This window comes from Capra hircus, chromosome 14, assembly GCF_001704415.2.
Source record: "Capra hircus breed San Clemente chromosome 14, ASM170441v1, whole genome shotgun sequence".
Taxonomy (NCBI): Eukaryota; Metazoa; Chordata; class Mammalia; order Artiodactyla; family Bovidae; genus Capra; species Capra hircus.
The window spans coordinates 27,306,298-27,329,855 of NC_030821.1; the positions used below are offsets into that span (position 1 = coordinate 27,306,298).

Here is a 23,558-nt window from a genome sequence, read left to right on the forward strand (position 1 = left end):
GAGTGAAAGAGAATATTTACGTGTAGCTTGTTAGATTTCTTGTAAATTCTGCCCCACCTTTGCAAAAGCCAAGTCTCCCTACTTTATCTGATAGCATGAAATATGGGGAATGAATATGAAGGATGACCCACGCTTCATCAGGATAATTATTTTGACTGATTTTTTTTTATCTTACTAAAAAAATTTTCTCAGAGATGAGCAGTGTTTTCAACATGAAGTACCTAATTTTGTGTGGTTGCATTGTACAGAAGAGCACTGCTAATGCTCCCATTTCCCCCGCCCCTGGAGTTGAAAGCCTGTGTTGAACGTCATCTTTTAAAGGAATTCATTCTTTAATTTAGAGGTTGTCCTCTAGTATTTTTTCTTACATTGCATTCTTTCCTATGAATACGTGCATGCTCAATCGCTCAGTCATGTCTTACTCTTTGAGACCCTATGAACTGTAGCCCGCCAGGCTTCTCTGTCCATGGGATTTCCCAGGCAAGAATATTGGATTGGGTTGCTGTTTCCTTCTCCAGGGGATCTTCCTGACCCAGGGATCGAAACAAAGTCTCTTGCTTCTCCTGCACTGGCAGACAGATTCTTTACCACTGCACCACATGGGAAGCCCTTTCCCTGAATTCACACACACCTTGCATGCCTTCATGCATGCTGAGTTGCTTCAGTCATGTCCAACTCCTTGCCATCCCATGTTGAATGTAAATCTGTTTAAAGTTTTTAGTTTAATATTTACCCTAAATCCATAAAACTTTCTTTTAATATTCTACGGAAGGCATGTATAAAGAATATTTTCGAAGTGCTAAATTCTAAGTATTCTGTTTCATTGTTCTCTTTAGATGTAAAAATGTTGTTTATTTTTAATAGGCTGTTCTGGTAGGAATTTTTTTCCCCACACGTCAGCGTTTGGATGTCTATGTGAACAATACACTGGTCTGCCCCCAAAATACAGTGTGGAACTCCCAACAGAAATATTGTGAACCTACTAGACAACCGTATACAGGTATTTGCTCAGAAAAATACAGCATACATTGTCTATGTACTTAATGGTGTACAAAATTCTTCATAGTGTTTCATTATTAATATATTTAGTTCCTTAGCCCTTGACAAATGCAGAGAAAATAAACGTTTACCCATGGTCCACCACACACTAAGATGTGTTCGTTTAGAACATGTGTGCCCTGAAAGAGCCCTCCTGATGGAATTCTTGTCTATCTGCACACCTGCAGATAAAAGTCTGTGTCCCATGGCTATTCCTTTGCCCTGGGAACATTTATATGCTACACATTTAGTTCAGTTACTCCTGTGTACAAAAGAGATTTCGCTTAGAATTTTTACCCTATGTTTGCTTCACTTCTCTTTCATAGAGGTTAGAACCTAACTTCATTGGTAGTCACCAGAAGTATTGCCGAGAAAGTTAGCATAGCAGCAGTTGAACACTGTGAAGTAAATATGTGAAGTAAACTCTGGATTTAAAGGAAATATATGAAAGAAGCTAACTTGCGCGTTTACCAGTGTTGCAAAACCAGGATTTATCTCTGCTCCCGGAAGATTTTTTTGTTAAACAGGGTCCTAATAAGGCCAGTCCACTCCTTTCCACATGTGCTACTTATCATCATATTTTAGTTGCGCCCCCTAATCTTGGTTAATGATTACATCAGTGTGTGCTGTAGATCATAATAGAAGCTAGACAGGAGAGTATGAATGAATGACCCATAATCATTACTGTCTATGAAGCAAGTCCTACTTCTGCTAATATGAATAGCTGCTATTTCCAGAGACGTTGCCGTGTGTCAGGCACTGTGCTAAGTGCTTTGTATATAATAACTCGCTGTTCCTTTGTCCTAATAATAACCCTCTGAGGGAGGCACAGATGAGTCAACTGAGACACAGGGCAGTGAAGTGATTTGCCAGGGTCTCTGTCTTAGCTCAGGCTGCCGTAACAAAATGCCATAACCTAGATGGCTTAAAAACAGAAATTTATTTTTTCACTATTCCGAAGGCTGTAAGATCAGGATACCATTATGGTCTGGTTCTAAATACTTGCAGATGGCTGCCTTCTCACTGTAATCTCAGGTGGCAGGGAGGGGCTGGGGAGAGAGCATGAGCTCTCTGGTGTCCCTTCTTATAAGGGCCTTAATTTATCATGAAGTCCCCACCCTCACTTCCTCTAAAGCTAATTACTTCATAAAGGCTTCATCTCGAAATCCTATCACATTGTGGGTTATGGCTACCATCCATGAACTTGAGTGGGGGGACCCAATTCAGTCCAGAGCAATATCAAAGCTGGTAGGGGCAGTGCAAGGTACTGAACACATAGAGTCTAGCTCTATACCCATGCACTTTGTTATGCTCCATGGCCTCCTTGTAAACTAGGAGAGTCAGTGTTATTTTTACATACAAATGATTACACCTATTTACAGCTTAATTTTTATAAATTTTAACCCTTTTTTTTTTAAAATAATACTTTTGATACAAAGTATCATTCAAGTCAAGGAAATAGAAAGAATATCAACAGGCAGAATTTAATAAATTGGTTACAGGGAATTGATTACAGAAGTCTGCAAAACAGTACCACCACTGCCCTTTTAGAAAATTTTTTTCTGAAATAACATTGTTTTTAGACAAACGTTTTGCTTTGACACTTGGAATGAGGAATAATATCCCTGTATTATGACTGTACATATCTCTTTAGGTTGCCCAAAATGTGAAGACATGAGAAAGTTACCTAGAATAAGTGATATATGCATCTCTAATGGTAGTTTGAGAACAGCTTCAATTTATAATACAAAAGCACAGGCTTCAGATTCATGAAATGTTTAAGCCAAATTGCAAGTAGAACTTATACTAGTAGATGTTCAAAAACATATAGTAATAATGAAATGGCTTCTCAATACCATTGCTATGAATGTCTATTATGTTAGTAAGAAATAATCCCATTTTTCTAAGATTCTAATTTCCTTTCCTCAGTATGCCCCACTAGGAAATGTGGTAAGAAGCTTCATACCACATTCCAGTATTATTGTACAGTCAGACTTTGTGTTCAGTATGTGTTAGTGGATTTATTACTTCTTGGACATTGTTTATACTATGCCCTAAAATCACATATCTACTTATTCATTACATATATAGGTATATATGATCTCAATCACTTTTGCAAAAATTCTGTGCCCTAGAAGAGTTTGTTTTGTATTAACTAAAGGGTTTTCAGTCTGAAATGTAAACTTGTGTTATCGATATGAGATCCTTCTGATATGTTCTCTTATAAACTTCATTTATAGTATATACTTTTGTCCTTAGTAAAAATAGAAGCACTGAATCATCAACTTTCCTGAAGAGCTGGTATAGAGCACTGCATAAACTAAATGGCTATTAAAGTTAAATTTACATTTTTAAATTACAAAATGCCTTTGGTCAAGGCTTTAAAATTCTGAAAATTTAAAGAGTATTATAAGTACAACATAGATTTCAAGTTTATAATTAGATTTTATTTATCATTAGTATATCTATAGCTAGTTGTTTTTTAAACTAAATTTAATATATAATGATTATTAATGGTATTATTTTAAAAATTGACTAATTTTGCATGTCAGTTCTATAAATGTTTTTGCTTTTAATATGCACATTTTCCTGTGAAAGAATGATAATACTGAACTTTTTCAGAATTTCATACATTTAAACAAATATTAAATACTGCATGGTAATTATGATAATATAAATAAATTTAACTGTGCTGTTTTGGCTTTTTTCCCTTTATAGAGCAATTACTTCCTAACCTGAATTCCACTGCCCTTGGTGAAAACTACTTTGATAGAACCTACCAGATGCTTTACCTTTTGGTTAAAGGAACTATACCTGTTGAAGTTCATACCACTGCAGTCATATTTGTCTCTTTCCAATTACCTGCTGTAACAGAGGATGACTTTTATAGCTCTCATAATCTGGTTAGAAATCTTGCCTTGTTCCTAAAGATACCAAGTGACAAAATCCGTGTCAGCAAAGTCATACGAGGGGAGAGCCTGCGGAGGAAGAGATCCATGGAGCTGACGGTTGAACTGGAGATTGGTGATCCTCCCCCTCAGTTCATAACCAAGGACACCACAGGTATGAAAAGTAGACGCTTGAGAAAGGGTAATGTCATTACCAAAACCGCATCCATAAATAATACTATTGAGGCTTGGTAAGCCAGGCCTCAGGAAATCCCACCAACCCCACATCCTGAACCCTCGAAGGACCTGGAAACCCTTTTCTCCGCTCTGCTCCTGTAATCCCAAATTATTTTGAATTATGAAGCAACTTCAACCTCTATTTTGTTATTGTAGCAATTCATTACTTCCACAATAGGATTTGACCTAACGTAAGATCCAAAAAATGACCTAAGGAAGTGACCTTATAGTTGAGAGATTCAGGATGAGAAGAGTTGGTCAATGAATGAAAAGAGTTGGTCAAAGTGGATGGTAAGAATACTGGAGCTGAGGAAATAGGTAATGAGAGTTTGGTCCAACTGAAGAACTGGAAAGGACCCAGAAGATCTGCAGCAGAAGGCTCCAGGAAGAACAAGCTGCTGGAGACGAGGTTGAGAGGTAGACAGGTGCTAGATCATGGGAAACCAAAAGAGGTTCTCCTCTTTGTAAGCCAAGAGGAAGGACAGTGGAGGTCTTCCTAAAGGAGATAAATAAACCCTTGGAGATTCTGAGAGGTGGGGTAGTAGGTTGGATTTCTAAAGTCATCTATTTACCCTAATAAGTGCAAATGTGCAAGAATATGTCCTGTCTTTCATTTCTGTGAATGACCTAATCAGCCTTACTAGCCATCACCCCTTTCTCTGTCCCTCACTCACTATACCCTATTTTCTAGGTATCAGAGATAAAAATAAGCTCAGCTGTTCTGTCAGAGGTAACTTTGGTGGCTTAAATTATGGTTTCCTTAGGCTGACTCTGGTTGAGCATTTGACTAAATGTTCAGACCTTCAGATTTTGTTCCTCTCCATCTTTTCAAGTTGGTATCTGAATGACAAGGGGCTTTCTTGACTTCAGACCCTCCCGTTGCCCTCTTGTCCTCATAGTTTCTGTGGCAGGGTGGGTGGTCTTCTCTGCTCTGCCCGAACCTCTCTGTGGGGCAACTGAACTTTCCTGGCCTCTTGACATGCAATCACATTCTCAGCTGTAATTCCATGCCATTGTCTCTTGCGGTCAAGCCAAATATCTAGGCATATGCTTCTCCAAGAAGATGAGATCTGGGTCTTTGTAGGAGGAAGATTAGCATCCAGCTTAAGCTTCAAGTCCCTTTACTTGTACAAGTCCTGGGATGGGCTTTAACTTTCAAGGCCCTGGAAGAATGGTCCACTTAATAATGTGGTCAAATAATTGACTATTATTATAAACGTTGTACAAATAAGACTTATTCTTAAAGAGACTCTCCATGTTGTATAAATTGCAGACTCAGAAAATCCTCATCTACCCCATTCCTGTTAAGCATCTTCTTCATTCAACTCCCAGGCTCTCTTATGTGTCCACTTAGTACTGAGTGTTCTCATCTTCTGCCACTAGGGTCATCACTCATTTCCCCCGGCGGTTTGCTTCTGAGCTTTAACCCCATGCACCAGCCATGTTGCTCTTCTGGAATTCTACCAGTTAGGCAGGCAAAAGCTTCCTCCCTTGTGGGGATCAGCCTGTGAAAAGGCTTTCATGGATGGAAGGAAGTGCTGATCAGCTCCCTGTTGAAGGAAATAGGAAGCACAGGCTTGTGTTTGCAGCCAGATATTCCACTGGGCTTCCCTGGTGGCTCAGCTGGTAAAGAATCCGCCTGCAATGTGGGAGACCTGAGTTCGACCCCTGGGTTGAGAAGATCCCCAGGAATAGGGAATGGCTATCCATTCCAGTATTCTGGTCTGGAGAATTCCATAGACTGTATAGTCCATGGAGTCGCAAAGAGTCAGACACGACTGAGCGACTTTCACTCTCTGCCCAGTCATAGGTTACACTTCTTCATCAACCTTGGGTTTCCTTATATCTACAGGACCAGGGCTTTGGGATCAACATAGTCTCTAATTTAGTCTAGGAGTTGCATCAGGTTCAGATATAGATCTGTGTATATAGATTGCTCACTGACTCTAAAAAATTCCTTGGTAAGCCCTTACGTGTATTGAGGTCCAGTACTTACTACACTAGCCACTCTAATGTCAAAAAAAAAAAAAGTGATTTATTTCCTGTTTGTAATCTAAATTGCTTCACATACAACCTCTCCTACCCTCCATTCTCTTAAAGCAGTTTTATCTTGCTAGCCAGATTTAGATACCCAGATATAGGCACACTGCAGTTTAAGAACATGGAAATAGGGGCAGGAGGAAAGATAGGCTAATGGCTTGTTTCTGAGACTTAAACTGAATTAGGGTTTGAGGTCTCAAAGAAAGCCCTATAATCTGGCAAGGAGTGACATCACAGCAAAATTTTGCAAAGTGGCAAGAAAGATATGCATGGAGTAACACTTCTGGCCCCTCACAGCCTTCACAAAATGTTCAGTTCAGTTCAGTTCAGTCGCTCAGTCGTGTCCGACTCTGCGACCCCATGAATCACAGCACGCCAGGCCTCCCTGTCCATCACCAACTCCCAGAGTTCACTCAGACTCATGTCCATCGAGTCCGTGATGCCATCCAGCCATCTCATCCTCAGTTGTCCTCTTCTCCTCCTGCCCCCAATCCCTCCCAGCATCAGAGTCTTTTCCAATGAGTCAACTCTTCGCATCAGGTGGCCAAAGTACTGGAGCTTCATCTTTAGCATCATTCCTTCCAAAGAAATCCCAGGGTTGATCTCCTTCAGAATGGACTGGTTGCATCTCCTTGCAGTCCAAGGGACTCTCAAGAGTCTTCTCCAACACCACAGTTCAAAAGCATCAATTCTTCGGCACTCAGCCTTCTTCACAGTCCAACTCTCACATCCATACCTGACCACAGGAAAAACCATAGCCTTGACTAGACAGACCTTAGTTGGCAAAGTAATGTCTCTGCTTTTGAATATACTGGACATCCATAAGTTTCCAGGTGTCCTAGAAAGTGGTTGCTTAAGTACTGAGGGGACCTCTGGACAAAGAGTCGTGTTAGGAAAAGCAGCTCTTCAAGGGAAAGTCTTTGGTTTCTAGCTGGCAGTCAGCAGAAATGGATGCCTTCACATATCAGATGGCCAGAGAGAACCTGTTAACCATGCCAACAGGTCAGACGTGCCACCCTGCACCAAAAACCAGCGGGAGAGATGGTAGTAGCAGTGTATGGATGTGAAGCACCTTTGTACAGCTGCCATGAGGTCACGTGGCATACCCAGAAAGCCATCTTGTAGGGGAGTGTGTGGGTGGGGAGAGTCTGAAAGATTGCCATTTATCCTGAAGAGATTGAATCAACCAAAAGAAGCCTTTAGATGGTAACGATAACCCTGTATGTGAGACAGCAAAAGAGACACAGATGTATAGAACAGTCTTTTAGACTCTGTGGGAGGGGGAGAGGGTAGGATGATTTGGGAGAATGGCATTGAAACATGTATAATATCTTATGTGAAATGAATTGCCACTCCAGGTTCGATGCAGGATACAGGATGCTTGGGGCTGGTGCACTGGGATGACCCAAAGAGGATGGTATGGGGAGGGCGGTGGGAGGGGGGTTCAGGATGGGGAACACATGGACACCCGTGGCGGATTCATGTTGATGTATGGCAAAACCAATACAATATTGTAAAGTAATTAGCCTCCAATTAAAATAAACATAAATAAAAAATAAATAAAATGGACAGGGACTAAAAATACCCGAGACTGATTTTCAGTGTCACATGAGACCTTCTGCCTGAGAGCACTGCCTGAGCACACTAAGCTTGAGGGCCCAGCCTTCATGGAAGAAACTCAGTGACTAAAGCCCTCAGGGCATGAGTCTGGATAAGGAAGGTGCTAGACATGTAGGAACAATACACCAAAACATTGGCTGTGGTGGTTGTTGGTTTTTGTTTGTTTGTTTCTTTTTTATTGGAATATAATTGATGTTACAATGTTGTGTCAGTTTCTGCTGTACAACATCATGAATCAGCCATTGTTGTTGTTCAGTAGCCCAGTTGTGTCCAACTCTTTACAACCTCATAGAGTGCAGCACGCCAGGCCTTCCTGTCCATCACCATCTCCCAGAGTTTGCCCAGTTTCGTGTCCATTGCATCACTGATACCATCCATTCATCTCATCCTCTGATGCTTTCCCAGCATCAGGGACTTTTCCAATGAGTCGACTGTTCACACCAGGTGACCAAAATACTGGCACTTCAGCTACAGCATCAGTCCGTCCAATGAGTATTCATAGTTGATTTCCCTTAATATTGACTGGTTTGATCTCCTTGCTGTCCAAGGGACACTCAAGAGTCTTTTCCAGCACCATGGTTCAAAGACATCAATTCTTTGGTGTTCTGCCTTCTTTACAGTCCAGCTCTCACAATAGTACATGACCACTGGGAAGACCATAGCCTTGACTATACAGACCTTTGACAGTAGAGTAATGTATCTGCTTTTCAACACACTGTCTAGTTTATCATAGCTTCCCTGCCAAGAAGCTAATGTCTTCTGATTTCATGGCTGCAGACACTGTCTGCAGTGATTTTAGAGCCCAAGAAGAGGAAATCTGTCACTAGCGCCACCTTTCCCCTTCTATATGCATGAAGTAATGGTACTGGATGACATAATCTTAGTTTTTTTAATATTTAGTTTTAAGCCAGCTTTTTCATTCTCCTTCACTCTCATCAAGAGGTTCTTCAGTTCCTCTTCACTTTCTGCCATTAGAGTGGTATCATCCACACAAGTGAGGTCATTGATATTTCTCCCACCTATCCTGATTCCAGCTTGTAACTCATCCAGCTCAGCAGTTCTCATGATGTGCTCAGTGTATAGGTTAAATAAACACGGTGACAGTCCTATTGTACTGCTTTCTCAATTCTGAACCAATCGACTGTTCCATACAGGGTTCTAACTGTTGCTTCTTGACCTGCATACAGGTTTCTCAGGATACAGGTAAGACGGTTGGTATCCCCATCTCTTTAAGAGTTTTCCACAATATTTTATGATCCACACAGTCAAAGGCTTTAGTGTAGTTGATAAAAGAGAGGTAGATGTTTTTCTGGAATTTCCTTTCTTTCTCTATGAACCAATGAATGTTGGCAATTTAAACCTCTGGTTCCTCTGCCTTTTCTAAACACAGCTTGTATGTCTGGAAGTTCTTGGTTCTCATAATGCTGAAACCTAGCATGCAAAATGTTAAGCATGACCTGATTAGATGATTAAGCAGGTTCTGATTAGACCTGGGAGATGAGGCAATTGTCCAAGGATTAGATCCTTCTTTAATACTACCCTAAGGAGGGGATACATATGTATATATGTGTACATATATCCGCTCCTTCTTGAGCCCCCCTCCCACTCTTCCATTCCACCCATCTAAGTTACCACAGTTCCAGCCATCTAGGTCATCACAGAGCACTGAGCTGAGCTCTCTGTGCTATGTGACAACTTCCCACTAGCTGTTTTACACATGGTAGGGTATATATGCCAGTGATACTCTCTCAGTTCATCCCACCCTCCTTCTCCCACTATGTCCACAGGGTCCACTCTCTATGTCTGTGCCTCTGTTTCTGCCCTGCAAATAGGTTCATCAGTACCATTTTTTTAGATTCCACATATATGCACTAATATACAGCGTTTGTCTCTTTCTGATGGGTTTCACTCTGTAGTTGTTTCTTAAATGATCGCTCTGACTGCAGTGTGTAAAGCAGAATGCAAGAGGGAGAGAATGGATGCCAGGAACCCAGAAAACTGTTTTCGTATCTCTGCTGCTGATGGGTTAACTAGGATTTGGGCGATGGAGTCAGAGAGATTTTGAAATGGAGAACTGATTATATGGTGTGGGGAGAGGTGAAGGAGAAGAAGGGCTCAAGTGAGAGGTCCAGGCTTCTCTGACAAGAGGTGCCCCTTCACAAGGTAAAGAGCCTTAGCGGGGGAAGTAGGTTTACAAGGAACCACAAAGCTAGAAAAAGGGAGCAGAAACTACCTACAGTGTCAGAATCAACCTTGAAAATTGTCAATGTCCAGAGCAAGGAACGTTTTTGTTAGTAATTTAATGATAATGTTAGCCACTCATTAATACATACTATAAATTCGATGATGCTAATTATCCTTCCGTTCTGCAATTAACACTATTTTTTTAAAGTAATATTTGATGATAGACGTACATGAGAGTGCTTCACTTCAAAAACAAAGAATGACATAGGAAAGTATTAAATTAAGAAACATTTTTCCCTGCATGCTTTCACTCATTTTTCTTGAAATTATATTATCACCTTTGTTTTCTTTTTTTCTTTCATTCTAGCTAAAAAATATATATATTCTACAGTTTTTTACTTTCCTGACCTCCTTAGTATGACTTTGTCATGTTTAGCTCAGGTACAGTGAGCAAGCTGTAGAATTCTCTAATGTGGATGGAGCGAGTGGCACAAAGAAAAACTGAAGTGGAATATTCTCACACGTTCTCCCTATTCCATATTCTTACAGTCCACTTTCATTATAGGTCAGATGCAGTTACCTGAACTCCAAGAAATTGCTGATTCTCTTGGACAAGCTGTAATTTTAGGAAAAACCAATAGTATCCTCGGGTTTAATGTCTCTTCCATGTCTATTACTGATCCTATCCCCAGCCCCAATGATTCTGGCTGGGCTAAGGTAAGAAAATGCAACTAGAAAGATGCATTTTGCTATTTAACACATTGCTTCTTCTTTATTTTAACTGTTCTTCTATTTTAGAACAGTAATTTAGAGAGCATGTCTTTCTAATTGTTGCCTTTTTTTTTTTACAGTATTGCCAAAATCATAAAGTAGTTGAAAAAGGAGTGTATCTTCTAAAAAAGTATTTATTGGTGTAAAATATGCTTTGCTTTGATTATTTACAACAATGCTTCATGAATATGCTCTAGAGGAAATATTGTAATAATATAGATTTCACGCCTGGAACATAATTTTAACAATGAATGTTAAACACTTAGCCTTGCTAAGGCGAGTTTGCCTCTGAATGTAGTTTATCATGTGATAACCACTCTATTGCTCATGACCATTCACAGGTGGCTGCCCAACCGGTTGGAAGGCTTTCATTTCCTGTTCATCATGTGGCCTTTGTGACTTCGCTTTCAGTGATCACTCAGCCGGTGGCCACACAGCTAGGACAGCCATTTTCTCAACAGCCTTCAATAAAGGCAGAAGATGCCGATGTAAGTTATAACTCAGAGATTTATTTAAGTGGAAGAATGAAGTTATCAATTCTGGAGGGTGAGCCAACTTCACTAATCCTGGTACACTGGCAACCTGGGAATGGCACTGCCTCTTCAAATTTGGACTGTTATCTATGAATATCATCTTTTACTGTTTTAAAAATGTGCCTTTTCTGTGAACTTGCTCCACAGCTTGTTATTTGAACTCTTTGTGTAGGAAAAGGAGCTTCTGTAGATTTAAAATTTGAAATGAGAGATTTAAAAAATATAAAGTTCCATATATCCTTTTTTTTAGGGGAAAAAAAAAAAGCATGGTAACAGGCCAATTGCTGTAATTCTCTACTCTCTTTTTCTTTAGGGTAATTGTGTATCAGTTGGGATTACTGCACTGCCTTTGAAGGCCGTACTAAAGGACTCCAATAATAACCAAATCAGTGGACTTAGTGGAAATACAACAATTCCATTTAGCAGCTGTTGGGCCAACTACACAGATCTTACTCTTCTTAGAACAGGTGAGTGTACTATTTTTGATCCTCACATGTATACCCATAAATAAGGATAATTATAATTTCCTTTTGATGAACAAAGCAGTCTATACTACTCTGGTCAATAAATTTTAGAAATCAGAATGTCTAGCTTACAAAAATATATCTAATATGCAAAACAAGGTAAAAAATTAAGCAATTAAGAGAGTTAAAACAGGTAATTTGAGGATGTAAATCAAAATTATATCATGATTCATATTTTCTTCCTTATCCATATGTAATTTTTCTAAATTTTCTATGTGAGAATTACATATTAAATGTATAGTAGGAAATTTTAATATATATAGTTTTCAGTTCAAGAAAAGAAAAGTTAAGATAGTATCAGGTAATTTTAATGGCCCATGCTGGAGTTCAGAGTGGGGCTGGAAAGTGGGTTCTAGTCTTTCTATAAGCCAATGCAAAGGAGAAAACATGAGCATTTTCATGATTCATAGCTCCCAAAGATAAAGCAGTCGCTCTGATGAATTACAATTTGCTCTGAGACCAGAACAGATGTCTCCTGTGAGTTCTCATGAAGTATACTCATGATCTCTTCAACATGGTTAGCATAAATATAGTCACAACTCCCACAGTGAGGTTTCTTATATTATTTCCATGTGGACTGATGGCATAGCTTCAACTGGTAAAAGCCTTTCTACCGTGGCAAAAATGATACATCCAAAAAATAGGTCTCTAGTGATGATAGATGAATCAATATCAAAAAGAAGGAAATAGACTCTCTGTACTGGAGACAGACCAGCACTACTCTGTTTACCTCAACCCAGGGCTCATTTAGGACCTTTATAAGCCCTAACTCCTGAAAAAGTTTTATCTCAGCCCTCACTCTCCTCACCAATGTTATTTCAAACACACACACACTAAAGGTCAGAATAAAAGCCACAATAGGGCTTTCCTGGTGGCTCAGTGGGAAAGAATCCATGTGCCAGTGCAAGAGATGGGTTTGATCCCTGATCTGGGAAGATTTCACATGCCACAGAACAACTAAGCCTGTGTACCACAACTGTTGATCCTGAGCTTTAGAGCCCACGCTCTGCAACAAGAGAAGCCACCACAATGAGAAACCCTCACACTGCAATTAAAGTTGCCCCTGCTCACCACAGCAATGAAAACCCAACACAGCCAAAAATAAATTCTCTTTAAAAAACCGAAATAAAGAGTAAGAGAAGTTAAAGAAATTCTAACAGTAATCTGGATTTTTTTTCATAAGACCTAAATATCAAAAGCAAAAATCATTCCAAAAGAGAGAAGCTTGACCTTCCTACTGGGCAGCAATATCTCAACCTAGAGTTTGATGGAAATCCAATGGCAATGAGCTCAACATTGTGCCCTGGGGCAAGAACCTGAAGTGTCCTATAAGTTCTAACAGTCAGCCTAAATGATAGGCTATGAGGCACTTGACAAGAACCCTGTCTGAGACAAGGTTGCCCACCTCCCTGGGAAGATGGACTCAGAAGGTGCCCAGTGGCAAAGACCCAACCTGAGGATCAAGGTCTTCATACTACCACTTTCAAAGGCAGTGTTCCAAAGTAACTGGGATCACTAGAGTGCTGAAGCAATAATGTAGATTTTGACACTTTTCATGATAACAAAATAGTGCTCTCCTTTTATCCAGTAAATTTTCCTTTAGAGTTCAAATCTTCCCTTGGAGTGTCTCTCTGTTATTTCTAATTCTCCTCCTCCCTCCCTCCCTCCCTTCCTTCCTCCTTTCTTCCTTATTTCTTGCTTTCTCTTTTCACATAAGTGTAGGCTTTCAGTTCCCTGCTTATGTATAGTAAGGAAGGTCAAATATAATCATCTCTTCATGATTTTTAGATAGGTTAGCCAGTTTGTAGATTAACCACTGTAAAACTGTACAAACAACAAAGCATATGCAAGAAAAGTGAGAAAGTATCTTTCCATTGCTCCTTAGTCAAGTGTTCAATGATCAGACAAGGCTCAGCACCCTCAGCTCTCTTCCATACTGTCCTTTGTTTCAAATAGCCAGTCCTGGGCACTAGGAGAGAACCCCTAAGAAGTAGGTATTGACGCTCCAGAAGGAAAATCTATCCAGAGTCCTCCTGTCCATAGCTGATGAGCAGATAGAAGTGAAAGTGTTAGTCGCTCAGTCCTGTCTGACTCTTTGTGACTCCATGGACTACAGCCCACCAGGCTCCTCTGTCCATGGAATTCTCCAGGCAGGAATACTGGAGTGGGTAGCCATTCCCTTCTCCAGGAGATTTTCCTGACCCAGGGGTTGAACCTGGTGGGTTTCCTGCACTGCCGGTGGATTCTTGACCATCTGAGCCACCAGGGAAGTTAACTACGGCACATAGAACACTTCTAACTCTGAGACCCTCTTCCTTTGATTATCTGTTTGTTTTAATACACTTCCAACTGGGTTTTCATCAACTTACAAATACTGTATAACCCTTAATGAAGTACTTTTGGAAACTGAGTCAAATGAACTGAAGTATAAACAAGTGTAGAGAGGGTCTCAGAGTTAGAAGTGTTCTATGTGCCGTAGTTAACTTCCCTGGTGGCTCAGATGGTCAAGAATCCACCGGCAGTGCAGGAAACCCACCAGGTTCAATCCCTGGGTCAGGAAAATCTCCTGAGGTTCCACTTCACACCAGTCAGAATGTCTGCAATCCGAAAGTCTACAAGCAATAAATGCTGGAGAGGGTGTGCAGAAAAGCGAACTCTCTTACACTGTTGGTGGGAACGCAAACTAGTACAGCCACTATGGAGAACAGCGTGGAGATTCCTTAAAAAAACTGGAAATAGAACTGCCTTATGACGCAGCAATCCCACTGCTGGGCATACACACCAAGGAAACCAGAATTGAAAGAGACACATGTACCACAATGTTCATCACAGCTCTGTTTATAATAGCCAGGACATGGAAGCAACCTAGATGTCCATCAGCAGATGAATGGATAAGAAAGCTGTGGTACATATATACAATGGAGTATTGCTCAGCCATCAAAAAGAATACATTTGAATCAGTTCTAATGAGGTGGCTGAAACTGGAGCCAATTATACAGAATGAAGTAAGCCAGAAAGAAAAACACCAATACAGTATACTAACACATATATATGGAATTTAGAAAGATGGTAATGATAACCCTGTATGCGAGACAGCAAAAGAGACGCAGACGTACAGAACAGACTTTTTGACTCTGAGGGAGAGGGAGAGGGTGGGAGGATTTGGGAGAATGGCATTGAAACATGTATAATATCATATAAGAAATGAATCACCGGTCTAGGTTCGATGCAGGATACAGGGTGCTTGGGGTTGGTGCACTGGGATAACCTAGAGGGATGGTATGGCGAGGGAGGTGGGAGGGGGGTTCAGGAGTGGGAACTTATGTACGCCCGTGGTGGATTCATGTTGATATATGGCAAAACCAATACAGTACTGTAAAGTAAAAAAATAATAATAATAATAAAATCTAAAAAAATAAAAAACAAAAAAAAGGAAGTCAAACACTTCTGATTTTTTTCTCCTTAGGAAAAAATTTTAAGATTGAATTTATCCTGGATGAGTTCGTTCGGGTGGAGTCCCAGCCTCTCAGCCTGGCTTCTCAGTCTGTCTCCAGCCCAGGCAGTGGCAGCAGTGGCAGCAGCAACAGCAGAGCGTCCACTGTGGGCACAGCTGCCCAGATAGTGACTACAGTAATAAGCTGTCTGGTGGGAAGAGTGTTGCTCCTGGAAATATTTATGACTGCAGTTTTGACATTGAACGTACTCTAGGTAAGCATGGTACATGCTGTTTGTCTCCACATAGTAAAGTATCAGAAAATGCTTGCTGAATAAAGACAGCAGCATGGCACCACTATGGACACAAAGACAGTCTTGGCCATTAAGAAAGTTGTTGTCGTTCAGCTGCTCAGTCGTGTCTTACTCTTTGTGACCCCATGGACTGTTGCACCCCAGGCTTCTCTGTTCTTCACCATCTCCTGGAGTTTGCTGAAACCCGTGTCTGTTGTGTCCATGATGCCATCTAACCACCTCATCCTCTGTTGATACAGCTAGTGAATTTGGTACTCAAAACTGAGACATACACTTTTCTTTCCTTCTTTGTTCTCCTTAATTAGTAATACTTGTTATTGTTGTTCAGCTGCTCAGTCATGTCCAACTCTTTGCCACCCGATGGACTGCACACCAGGCTTCCCTGTCCCAGAGTTTGCTCAAATGCATGATCATTGATGCCATCCAACCATCTCACCCTCTGTTTCCCCCTTCTCCTTCTGCCCTCAATCTTTCCAAGCATCAGTGTCTTTTCCGATGAGTTGGCTCTTCACATCAGGTGGCCAAAGTATTGGAGCTTTAACTTTAGCATCAGTCGTTTCAGTGAATATTCAGGGTTGATTTCCTTTAGGATGGATAGGTTTGATCTCCTTGCTATCCAAGGGAGTGATAGCTTCAAATATAAAGACAAAACCACCCTGTGGAAATGTTATTCCATTATATGATGGGGTATAAGAATGTGGGGAGTGAGAAATTCAGGTTACGTCAGTATTCTTTCAGTTACAAGGTACAGAAGCTCAGCTCCAGTTGGTTTGGACAATAAAGTGAACTCGCTTAACTGAGACGCTCGGAAGTAATCTGATCTGGAAGAGCAAGAACCAAAGACTCAAATGACATCATCCAGAACCTGAGTCTCCATCTCTCCTCTCCATTCTCCTCAGTGATAGATTCACTCCCAGACTCTCTTTCTCCATCATCCACCCCAACCCTCATGTACAGATGCCACCAGCATCTTCATGTTTACATTCTAATGCAACTAATGCAGAAAGAACAAACCTTCAGCAAAAGTCCCAAAGTTATTGTCATTAACGCAGCTTGGGTCACATGCCCATTCCTAAACCATTTTCTGTGGCCACATGTTGCCATAAATTTGTGAGGAGCTACCCCATGTCCAAGGGCAGAGAATCCCCATCAAGATGGTGGGAGGAACAAAACCGTGTTTAGAATAAAACCCCATACTGGTCAGAGACGCTCATAGGGTTCAAACAAACCTTGTGCACATCAGGATCCAGAGACCTCACAGAGACTGAGAGAGAATTGTGTTCATGCGTCTCCTGTGGAGGTGCAGGTCAGCAGTGGACTGCGCCTGGGACAGGGGCTCTGGATGCAGCAGGCCTGGGTATGGCATAAGCCCTCTTGGAGGAGGTCTCATTAACCCCACCACAGAGCTGCCAGAACTTACACGGAACTGGGGAAACAGACTCTTAGAGGATGCAAACAGAACCTTGTGCCAACCAGGTCTCAAGAGAAAAGAGCAGTGACCCCACAAGAGACACACAGACTTGCCCAGGAGTGTGCAGGAGTCTCCAGCAGAGGTGTGGGTCAGCCGTGGCCTGCTGCAGGGCTGGGGGCGCTGAGTGTAGCATTGCGTGCATGGGAACTTTTGAAGGAGGTTGCCATTATCTTCATTACCTCCATCATAGTTTGGCCCCAAGTCAAATAAAAGGAAGGGAACACAGCCCCACCCATCAAAAGAAAATTGGATTAAAAATTTTACTGAGCCTGGTCCCGCCCATCAGAGCAAGACTTAGTTTCCTCAATCTCTCCCATCAGGAAGCTTCCATAAGCCTCTTATCCTTCTCCATCAGAGGGCAGACAGACTGAAAACCTGGATCACAGAAAACTAACCAATCTGATCACATGGACCACAGCCTTGTCTAACTCAGGGAAACTCGACCCATGCCATGTAGGGCCATCCAAGACGGACAGGTCATAGTGGAGAGTTCTGACAAAACGTGGTCCACTGGACAAGGGAATAGCAAACCACTTCAGTATTCTTGCCTTGTGAACCCCATGAACAGTATGAAAAAACAAAAAGAGAGGACACTGAAAGATGAACTTCCCAGGTCAGTAGATGCCCCATATGCTACTGGAGATCAGTGAAGAAATAACTCCAGAAAGAATGAAGAGACGGAGCCAGAGCAAAAACAACACCCAGCTGTGGATGTGACTGGTAATGGAAGTCTGATGCTGTAAAGAGCAATATTGCATAGGAACTTGGAATGTTAGGCCCATGAATCAAGGCAAATTGGAAGTGGTTAGAGAGGAGTTGGCAAGAGTGAACATCGACATTTTAGGAATAAGTGGACTAAAATGGACTGGAATGGGTGAATTTAACTCAGATTACGATTATATTTACTGCTGTGGGCAAGAATCCCTTAGAAGAAATGGAGTAGCCATCATAGTCAACAAAGAGTCCGAAATGCAGTATCAAAAACAAGAGAATGATCTCTGTTTGTTTCCAAGGCAAACCATTCAATATCACAGTAATTGGAGTCTATGCCCTTATCAGTAATGCTAAAGAAGCTGAACGGTTCTATGAAGACCTATAAGACCTTCTAGGACTAATGCCCAAAAAAGATGTCCTTTTCGTTATAGGGGACGGGAATACAAAAATAGGAAATACCTGGAGTAACAGGCAAATTTGGCCTTGGAGTACAGAATGAACCAGGTCAAAGACTAACAGAGTTTTGCCAAGAGAACGCACTGGTCACAGCAAACACCCTCTTCCAACAACACAAGAGAAGACTCTACACACGGACATCACCAAATGGTCAATACCTAAATCAAATGGATTATATTCTTTGCAGCCAAAGATGGAGAAGCTCTATACAATTAGCAAAAACAAAACCTGGAGCTGACTATGGCTCAGATCATGAACTCCTTATTGCCAAATTCAGACTTAAATTGAAGAAAGTGGGGAAAACCACTAGACCATTCAGGTATGACCTAAATAAAATTCCTTATGATTATACAGTGGAAATGAGAAATAGATTCAAGGAATTAGATCTGATAGACAGAGTGCCTGAAGAACTATGGACAGACATTCGTGACATTGTACAAGAGCAGGGATCAAGACCATACCCAAGAAAAAGAAATGTAAAAAGGCAAAATGGTTGTCTGAGGAGGCCTTACAAACAGCTATAAAAAGAAGAGACCTGAAAGGTAAAGGAGAAAAGGAAAGATATACCCATTTGAATCCAGAGTTCCAAAGAACAGCAGGGAGAGATAAGAAAGCCTTCCTCAGTGAACAATCAAAGAAATAGAGGAAAACAATAAAATGGGAAAGACTAGAGATCTCTTCAAGAAAATTAGAGATACCAAGGGAACATTTCTTTTTTTTTTTTTTACTTTATTTTACTTTACAATACTGTATTGGTTTTGCCATACATTGACATGAATCCACCACAGGTGTACATCAGTTCCGAAACATGAACCACCCCCCCACCTCCCACCCCATATCATCTCTGTGCACCAGCCCCAAGCATCCTGTATCCTGCACCAAACATAGATTGGCAATTCTTTTCTTACATGATAGTATAGATGTTTCAATGCCATTCTCCCAAATCATCCCACCCTCTCCCTCTCCCTCTGAGTCCAAAAGTCCGCTCTACACATCTATGTTGCTATTTTGCTGATCACATACAGGGTCATCATTACCATCTTTCTAAATTCCATATATCTGTGTTAGTATACTGTATTGGTGTTTTTCTTTCTGACTTATTTCACTCTGTATAATCAGCTCCAGTTTCATCCATCTCATTAGAACTGATTCAAATGTATTCTTTGTAATGGCTGAGTAATATTCCATTTTGTATATGTACCACAGCTTTCTTATCCATTCATCTGCTGATGGACATCTAGGTTGTTTCCTTGTCCTGGCTATTATAAACAGTGCTGCGATGAACATTGGGGTACATGTGTCTCTTTCAGTTCTGGTTTCCTCGGTGTGTATGCCCAGCAGTGGGATTGCTGGGTCATAAGGCAGTTCTATTTGCAATTTTTTAAGGAATCTCCACACTGTTCTTCATAGTGACTGTATAGTTTGCATTCCCACCAACAGTGTAAGAGGGTTCCCTTTTCTGCACACCCTCTCCAGCATTTATTGCCTGTAGACTTTTGGATCGCAGCCATTCTGACTGGTGTGAAGTGGTACCTCATTGTGGTTTTGATTTGCATTTCTCTAATAATGAGTAATGTTGAGCATCTTTTCATGTGTTTGTTAGCCATCTGTATGTCTTCTTTGGAGAAATGTCTATTTAGTTCTTTGGCCCATTTTTTGATTGGGTCGTTTATTTTTCTGGAATTGAGCTGCATAAGTTGCTTGTATATTTTTGAGATTAGTTGCTTGTCAGTTGCTTCATTTGCTATTATTTTCTCCCATTCAGAAGGCTGTCTTTTCACCTTGCTTATATTTTCCTTTGTTGTGCAGAAGCTTTTAATTTTAATTAGATCCCATTTGTTTATTTTTGCTTTTATTTCCAGTATTCTGGGAGGTAGGTCATAGAGGATCCTGCTGTGATTTATGACAGAGAGTGTTTTTCCTATGTTCTCCTCTAGGAGTTTTATAGTTTCTGGTCTTACGTTTAGATCTTTAATCCATTTTGAGTTTATTTTTGTGTGTGGTGTTAGAAAGTGATCTAGTTTCATTCTTTTATAAGTGGTTGACCAGTTTTCCCAGCACCACTTGTTAAAGAGATTGTCTTTTCTCCATTATATATTCTTGCCTCCTTTGTCAAAGATAAGGTGTTCATATGTGTGTGGATTTATCTCTGGGCTTTCTATTTTGTTCCATTGATCTATATTTCTGTCTTTGTGCCAGTACCATACTGTCTTGATGACTGTGGCTTTGTAGTAGAGCCTGAAGTCAGGCAGGTTGATTCCTCCCGTTCCATTCTTCTTTCTCAAGATTGCTTAGGCTATTCGAGGTTTTTTGTATTTCCATACAAATCTTAAAATTATTTGTTCTAGTTCTGTGAAAAATACCGCTGGTAGCTTGATAGGGATTGCATTGAATCTGTAGATTGCTTTGGGTAGTATACTCATTTTCACTATATTGATTCTTCCTATCCATGAACATGGTATATTTCTCCATCTATTAGTGTCCTCTTTGATTTCTTTCATCAGTGTTTTATAGTTTTCTATATATAGGTCTTTAGTTTCTTTAGGTAGATATATTCCTAAGTATTTTATTCTTTTCGTTGCAATGGTGAATGGAATTGTTTTCTTAATTTCTTTTTCTACTTTCTCATTATTAGTGTATAGGAATGCAAGGGATTTCTGTGTGTTGATTTTAAATCCTGCAACTTTACTATATTCATTGATAAGTTCTAGTAATTTTCTGGTGGAGTCTTTAGGGTTTTCTATGTAGAGGATCATGTCATCTGCAAACAGTGAGAGTTCTACTTCTTCTTTTCCAATTTGGATTCCTTTTATTTCTTCTTCTGCTCTGATTGCTGTGGCCAAAACTTCCAGAACTATGTTGAATAGTAGCGGTGAAAGTGGACACCCTTGTCTTGTTCCTGACTTTAGGGGAAATGCTTTCAATTTTTCACCATTGAGGATAATGTTTGCTGTGGGTTTGTCATAGATAGCTTTTATTATGTTGAGGTATATTCCTTCTATTCTTGCTTTCTGGAGAGTTTTTATCATAAATGGATGTTGAATTTTGTCAAAGGCCTTCTCTGCATCTATTGAGATAATCATATGGCTTTTATTTTTCAATTTGTTAATGTGGTGAATTACATTGATTGATTTGTGGATATTGAAGAATCCTTGCATCCCTGGGATAAAGCCCACTTGGTCATGGTGTTTGATCTTTTTAATGTGTTGTTGGATTCTGATTGCTAGAATTTTGTTGAGGATTTTTGCATCTATGTTCATCAGTGATATTGGCCTGTAGTTTTCTTTTTTTGTGGCATCTTTGTCAGGTTTTGGTATTAGGGTGATGGTAGCCTCATAGAATGAGTTTGGAAGTTTACCTTCCTCTGCAGTTTTCTGGAAGAGTTTGAGTAGGATAGGTGTTAGCTCTTCTCGAAATTTTTGGTAGAATTCAGCTGTGAAGCCGTCTGGACCTGGGCTTTTGTTTGCTGGAAGATTTCTGATTACAGTTTCAATTTCCGTGCTTGTGATGGGTCTGCTAAGATTTTCTATTTCTTCCTGGTTCAGTTTTGGAAAGTTGTACTTTTCTAAGAATTTGTTCATTTCTTCCACGTTGTCCATTTTATTGGCATATAATTGCTGATAGTAGTCTCTTATGATCCTTTGTATTTCTGTGTTGTCTGTTGTGATCTCTCCATTTTCATTTCTAATTTTATTGATTTGATTTTTCTCTCTTTGCTTCTTGATGAGTCTGGCTAATGGTTTGTCAATTTTATTTATCCTTTCAAAGAACCAGCTTTTGGCTTTGTTGATTTTTGCTATGGTCTCTTTTGTTTCTTTTGCATTTATTTCTGCCCTAATTTTAAAGATTTCTTTCCTTCTACTAACTCAGGGGTTCTCCATTTCTTCCTTTTCTAGTTGCTTTAGGTGTAGAGTTAGGTTATTTATTTGACTTTTTTTTGTTTCTTGAGGTATGCCTGTATTGCTATGAACTTTCCTCTTAGCACTGCTTTTATAGTGTCCCACAGGTTTTGAGTTGTTGTGTTTTCATTTTCATTCATTTCTATGCATATTTTGATTTCTTTTTTCATTTCTTCTGTGAATTGTTGGTTATTCAGAAGCATGTTGTTCAGCCTCCATATGTTGGAATTTTTAATAGTTTTTCTCCTGTAATTGATATCTAATCTTAATGCATTATGGTCAGAAAAGATGCTTGGAATGATTTTGATTTTTTTGAACTTATCAAGGTTAGATTTATGGCCCAGGATGTGATCTATCCTGGAGAAGGTTCCGTGAGCACTTGAGAAAAAGGTGAAATTCATTGTTTTGGGGTGAAATGTCCTATAGATATCAATTAGGTCTAACTGGTCTATTGTATCATTTAAAGTTTGCATTTCTTTGTTAATTTTCTGTTTAGTTGATCTGTCCATAGGTGTGAGTGGGGTATTAAAGTCTCCCACTATTATTGTGTTATTGTTGATTTCCCCTTTCATACTTGTTAGCATTTGTCTTATATATTGTGGTGCTCCTATGTTGGGTGCATATATATTTATAATTGTTATATCTTCTTCTTGGATTGATCCTTTGATCATTCTGTAGTGGCCTTCTTTGTCTCTTTTCACAGCCTTTGCTTTAAAGTCTATTTTATCGGATATGAGTATTGCCACTCCTGCTTTCTTTTGGTCTCTATTTGCGTGATATATCTTTTTCCAGCCCTTTACTTTCAGTCTGTATATGTCCCTTGTTTTGAGGTGGGTCTCTTGTAGGCAGCATATATAGGGATCTTGTTTTTGTATCCATTCGGCCAGTCTTTGACTTTAGGTTGGGGCATTCAACCCATTTACATTTAAGGTAATTATTGATAAGTATGATCCCATTGCCATTTACTTTATTGTTTTGGGTTCGGGTTTATACACCTGCAAAGATGGGCTCAATAAAGGACAGAAATTGTATGGACCTAACAGAAGCAGAAGATATTAAGAACAGGTGGCAAGAATACACAGAAGAACTATACAAAAAAAATTCATGACCCAGATAATCATGATGGTGTGATCACTCACCTAGAGCCAGACATCCTGGAATGTGAAGTCAAATGGGCCTTAGAAAGCATCACTGCGAACAAAGCTAGTGGTAGTGATGGAATTACAGTTGAACTGTTTCAAATCCTAAAAGATGATGCTGTGAAAGTGCTGCACTCAATATGCCAGCAAATTTGGAAAACTCAGTGGTGACCACAGGACTGGAAAAGGTCAGTTTTCATTCCAGTCACAAAGAAAGGCAATGCCAAAGAATTCTCAAACTATAGCACATTGCATTCATCTCACCTGCTAGCAAAGTAATGCTCAAAATTCTCCAAG

At 40.1% G+C, this 23,558-nt stretch overlaps 1 protein-coding gene across 1 annotated transcript in view; it reads left to right on the plus strand.

Moving 5' to 3' along the window:
• PKHD1L1 (polycystic kidney and hepatic disease 1 (autosomal recessive)-like 1) overlaps positions 1–23,558 on the plus strand; it is a 179,905-nt gene that overhangs the window by 153,098 nt on the left and 3,249 nt on the right. The window contains exons 72-77 of the mRNA XM_018058351.1: positions 865–1,000; positions 3,757–4,101; positions 10,573–10,724; positions 11,120–11,266; positions 11,625–11,778; positions 15,302–15,543. Of these exons, the coding sequence (XP_017913840.1) occupies positions 865–1,000; positions 3,757–4,101; positions 10,573–10,724; positions 11,120–11,266; positions 11,625–11,778; positions 15,302–15,543 (1,176 nt within the window). The remainder of the gene's footprint in view (positions 1–864; positions 1,001–3,756; positions 4,102–10,572; positions 10,725–11,119; positions 11,267–11,624; positions 11,779–15,301; positions 15,544–23,558) is intronic.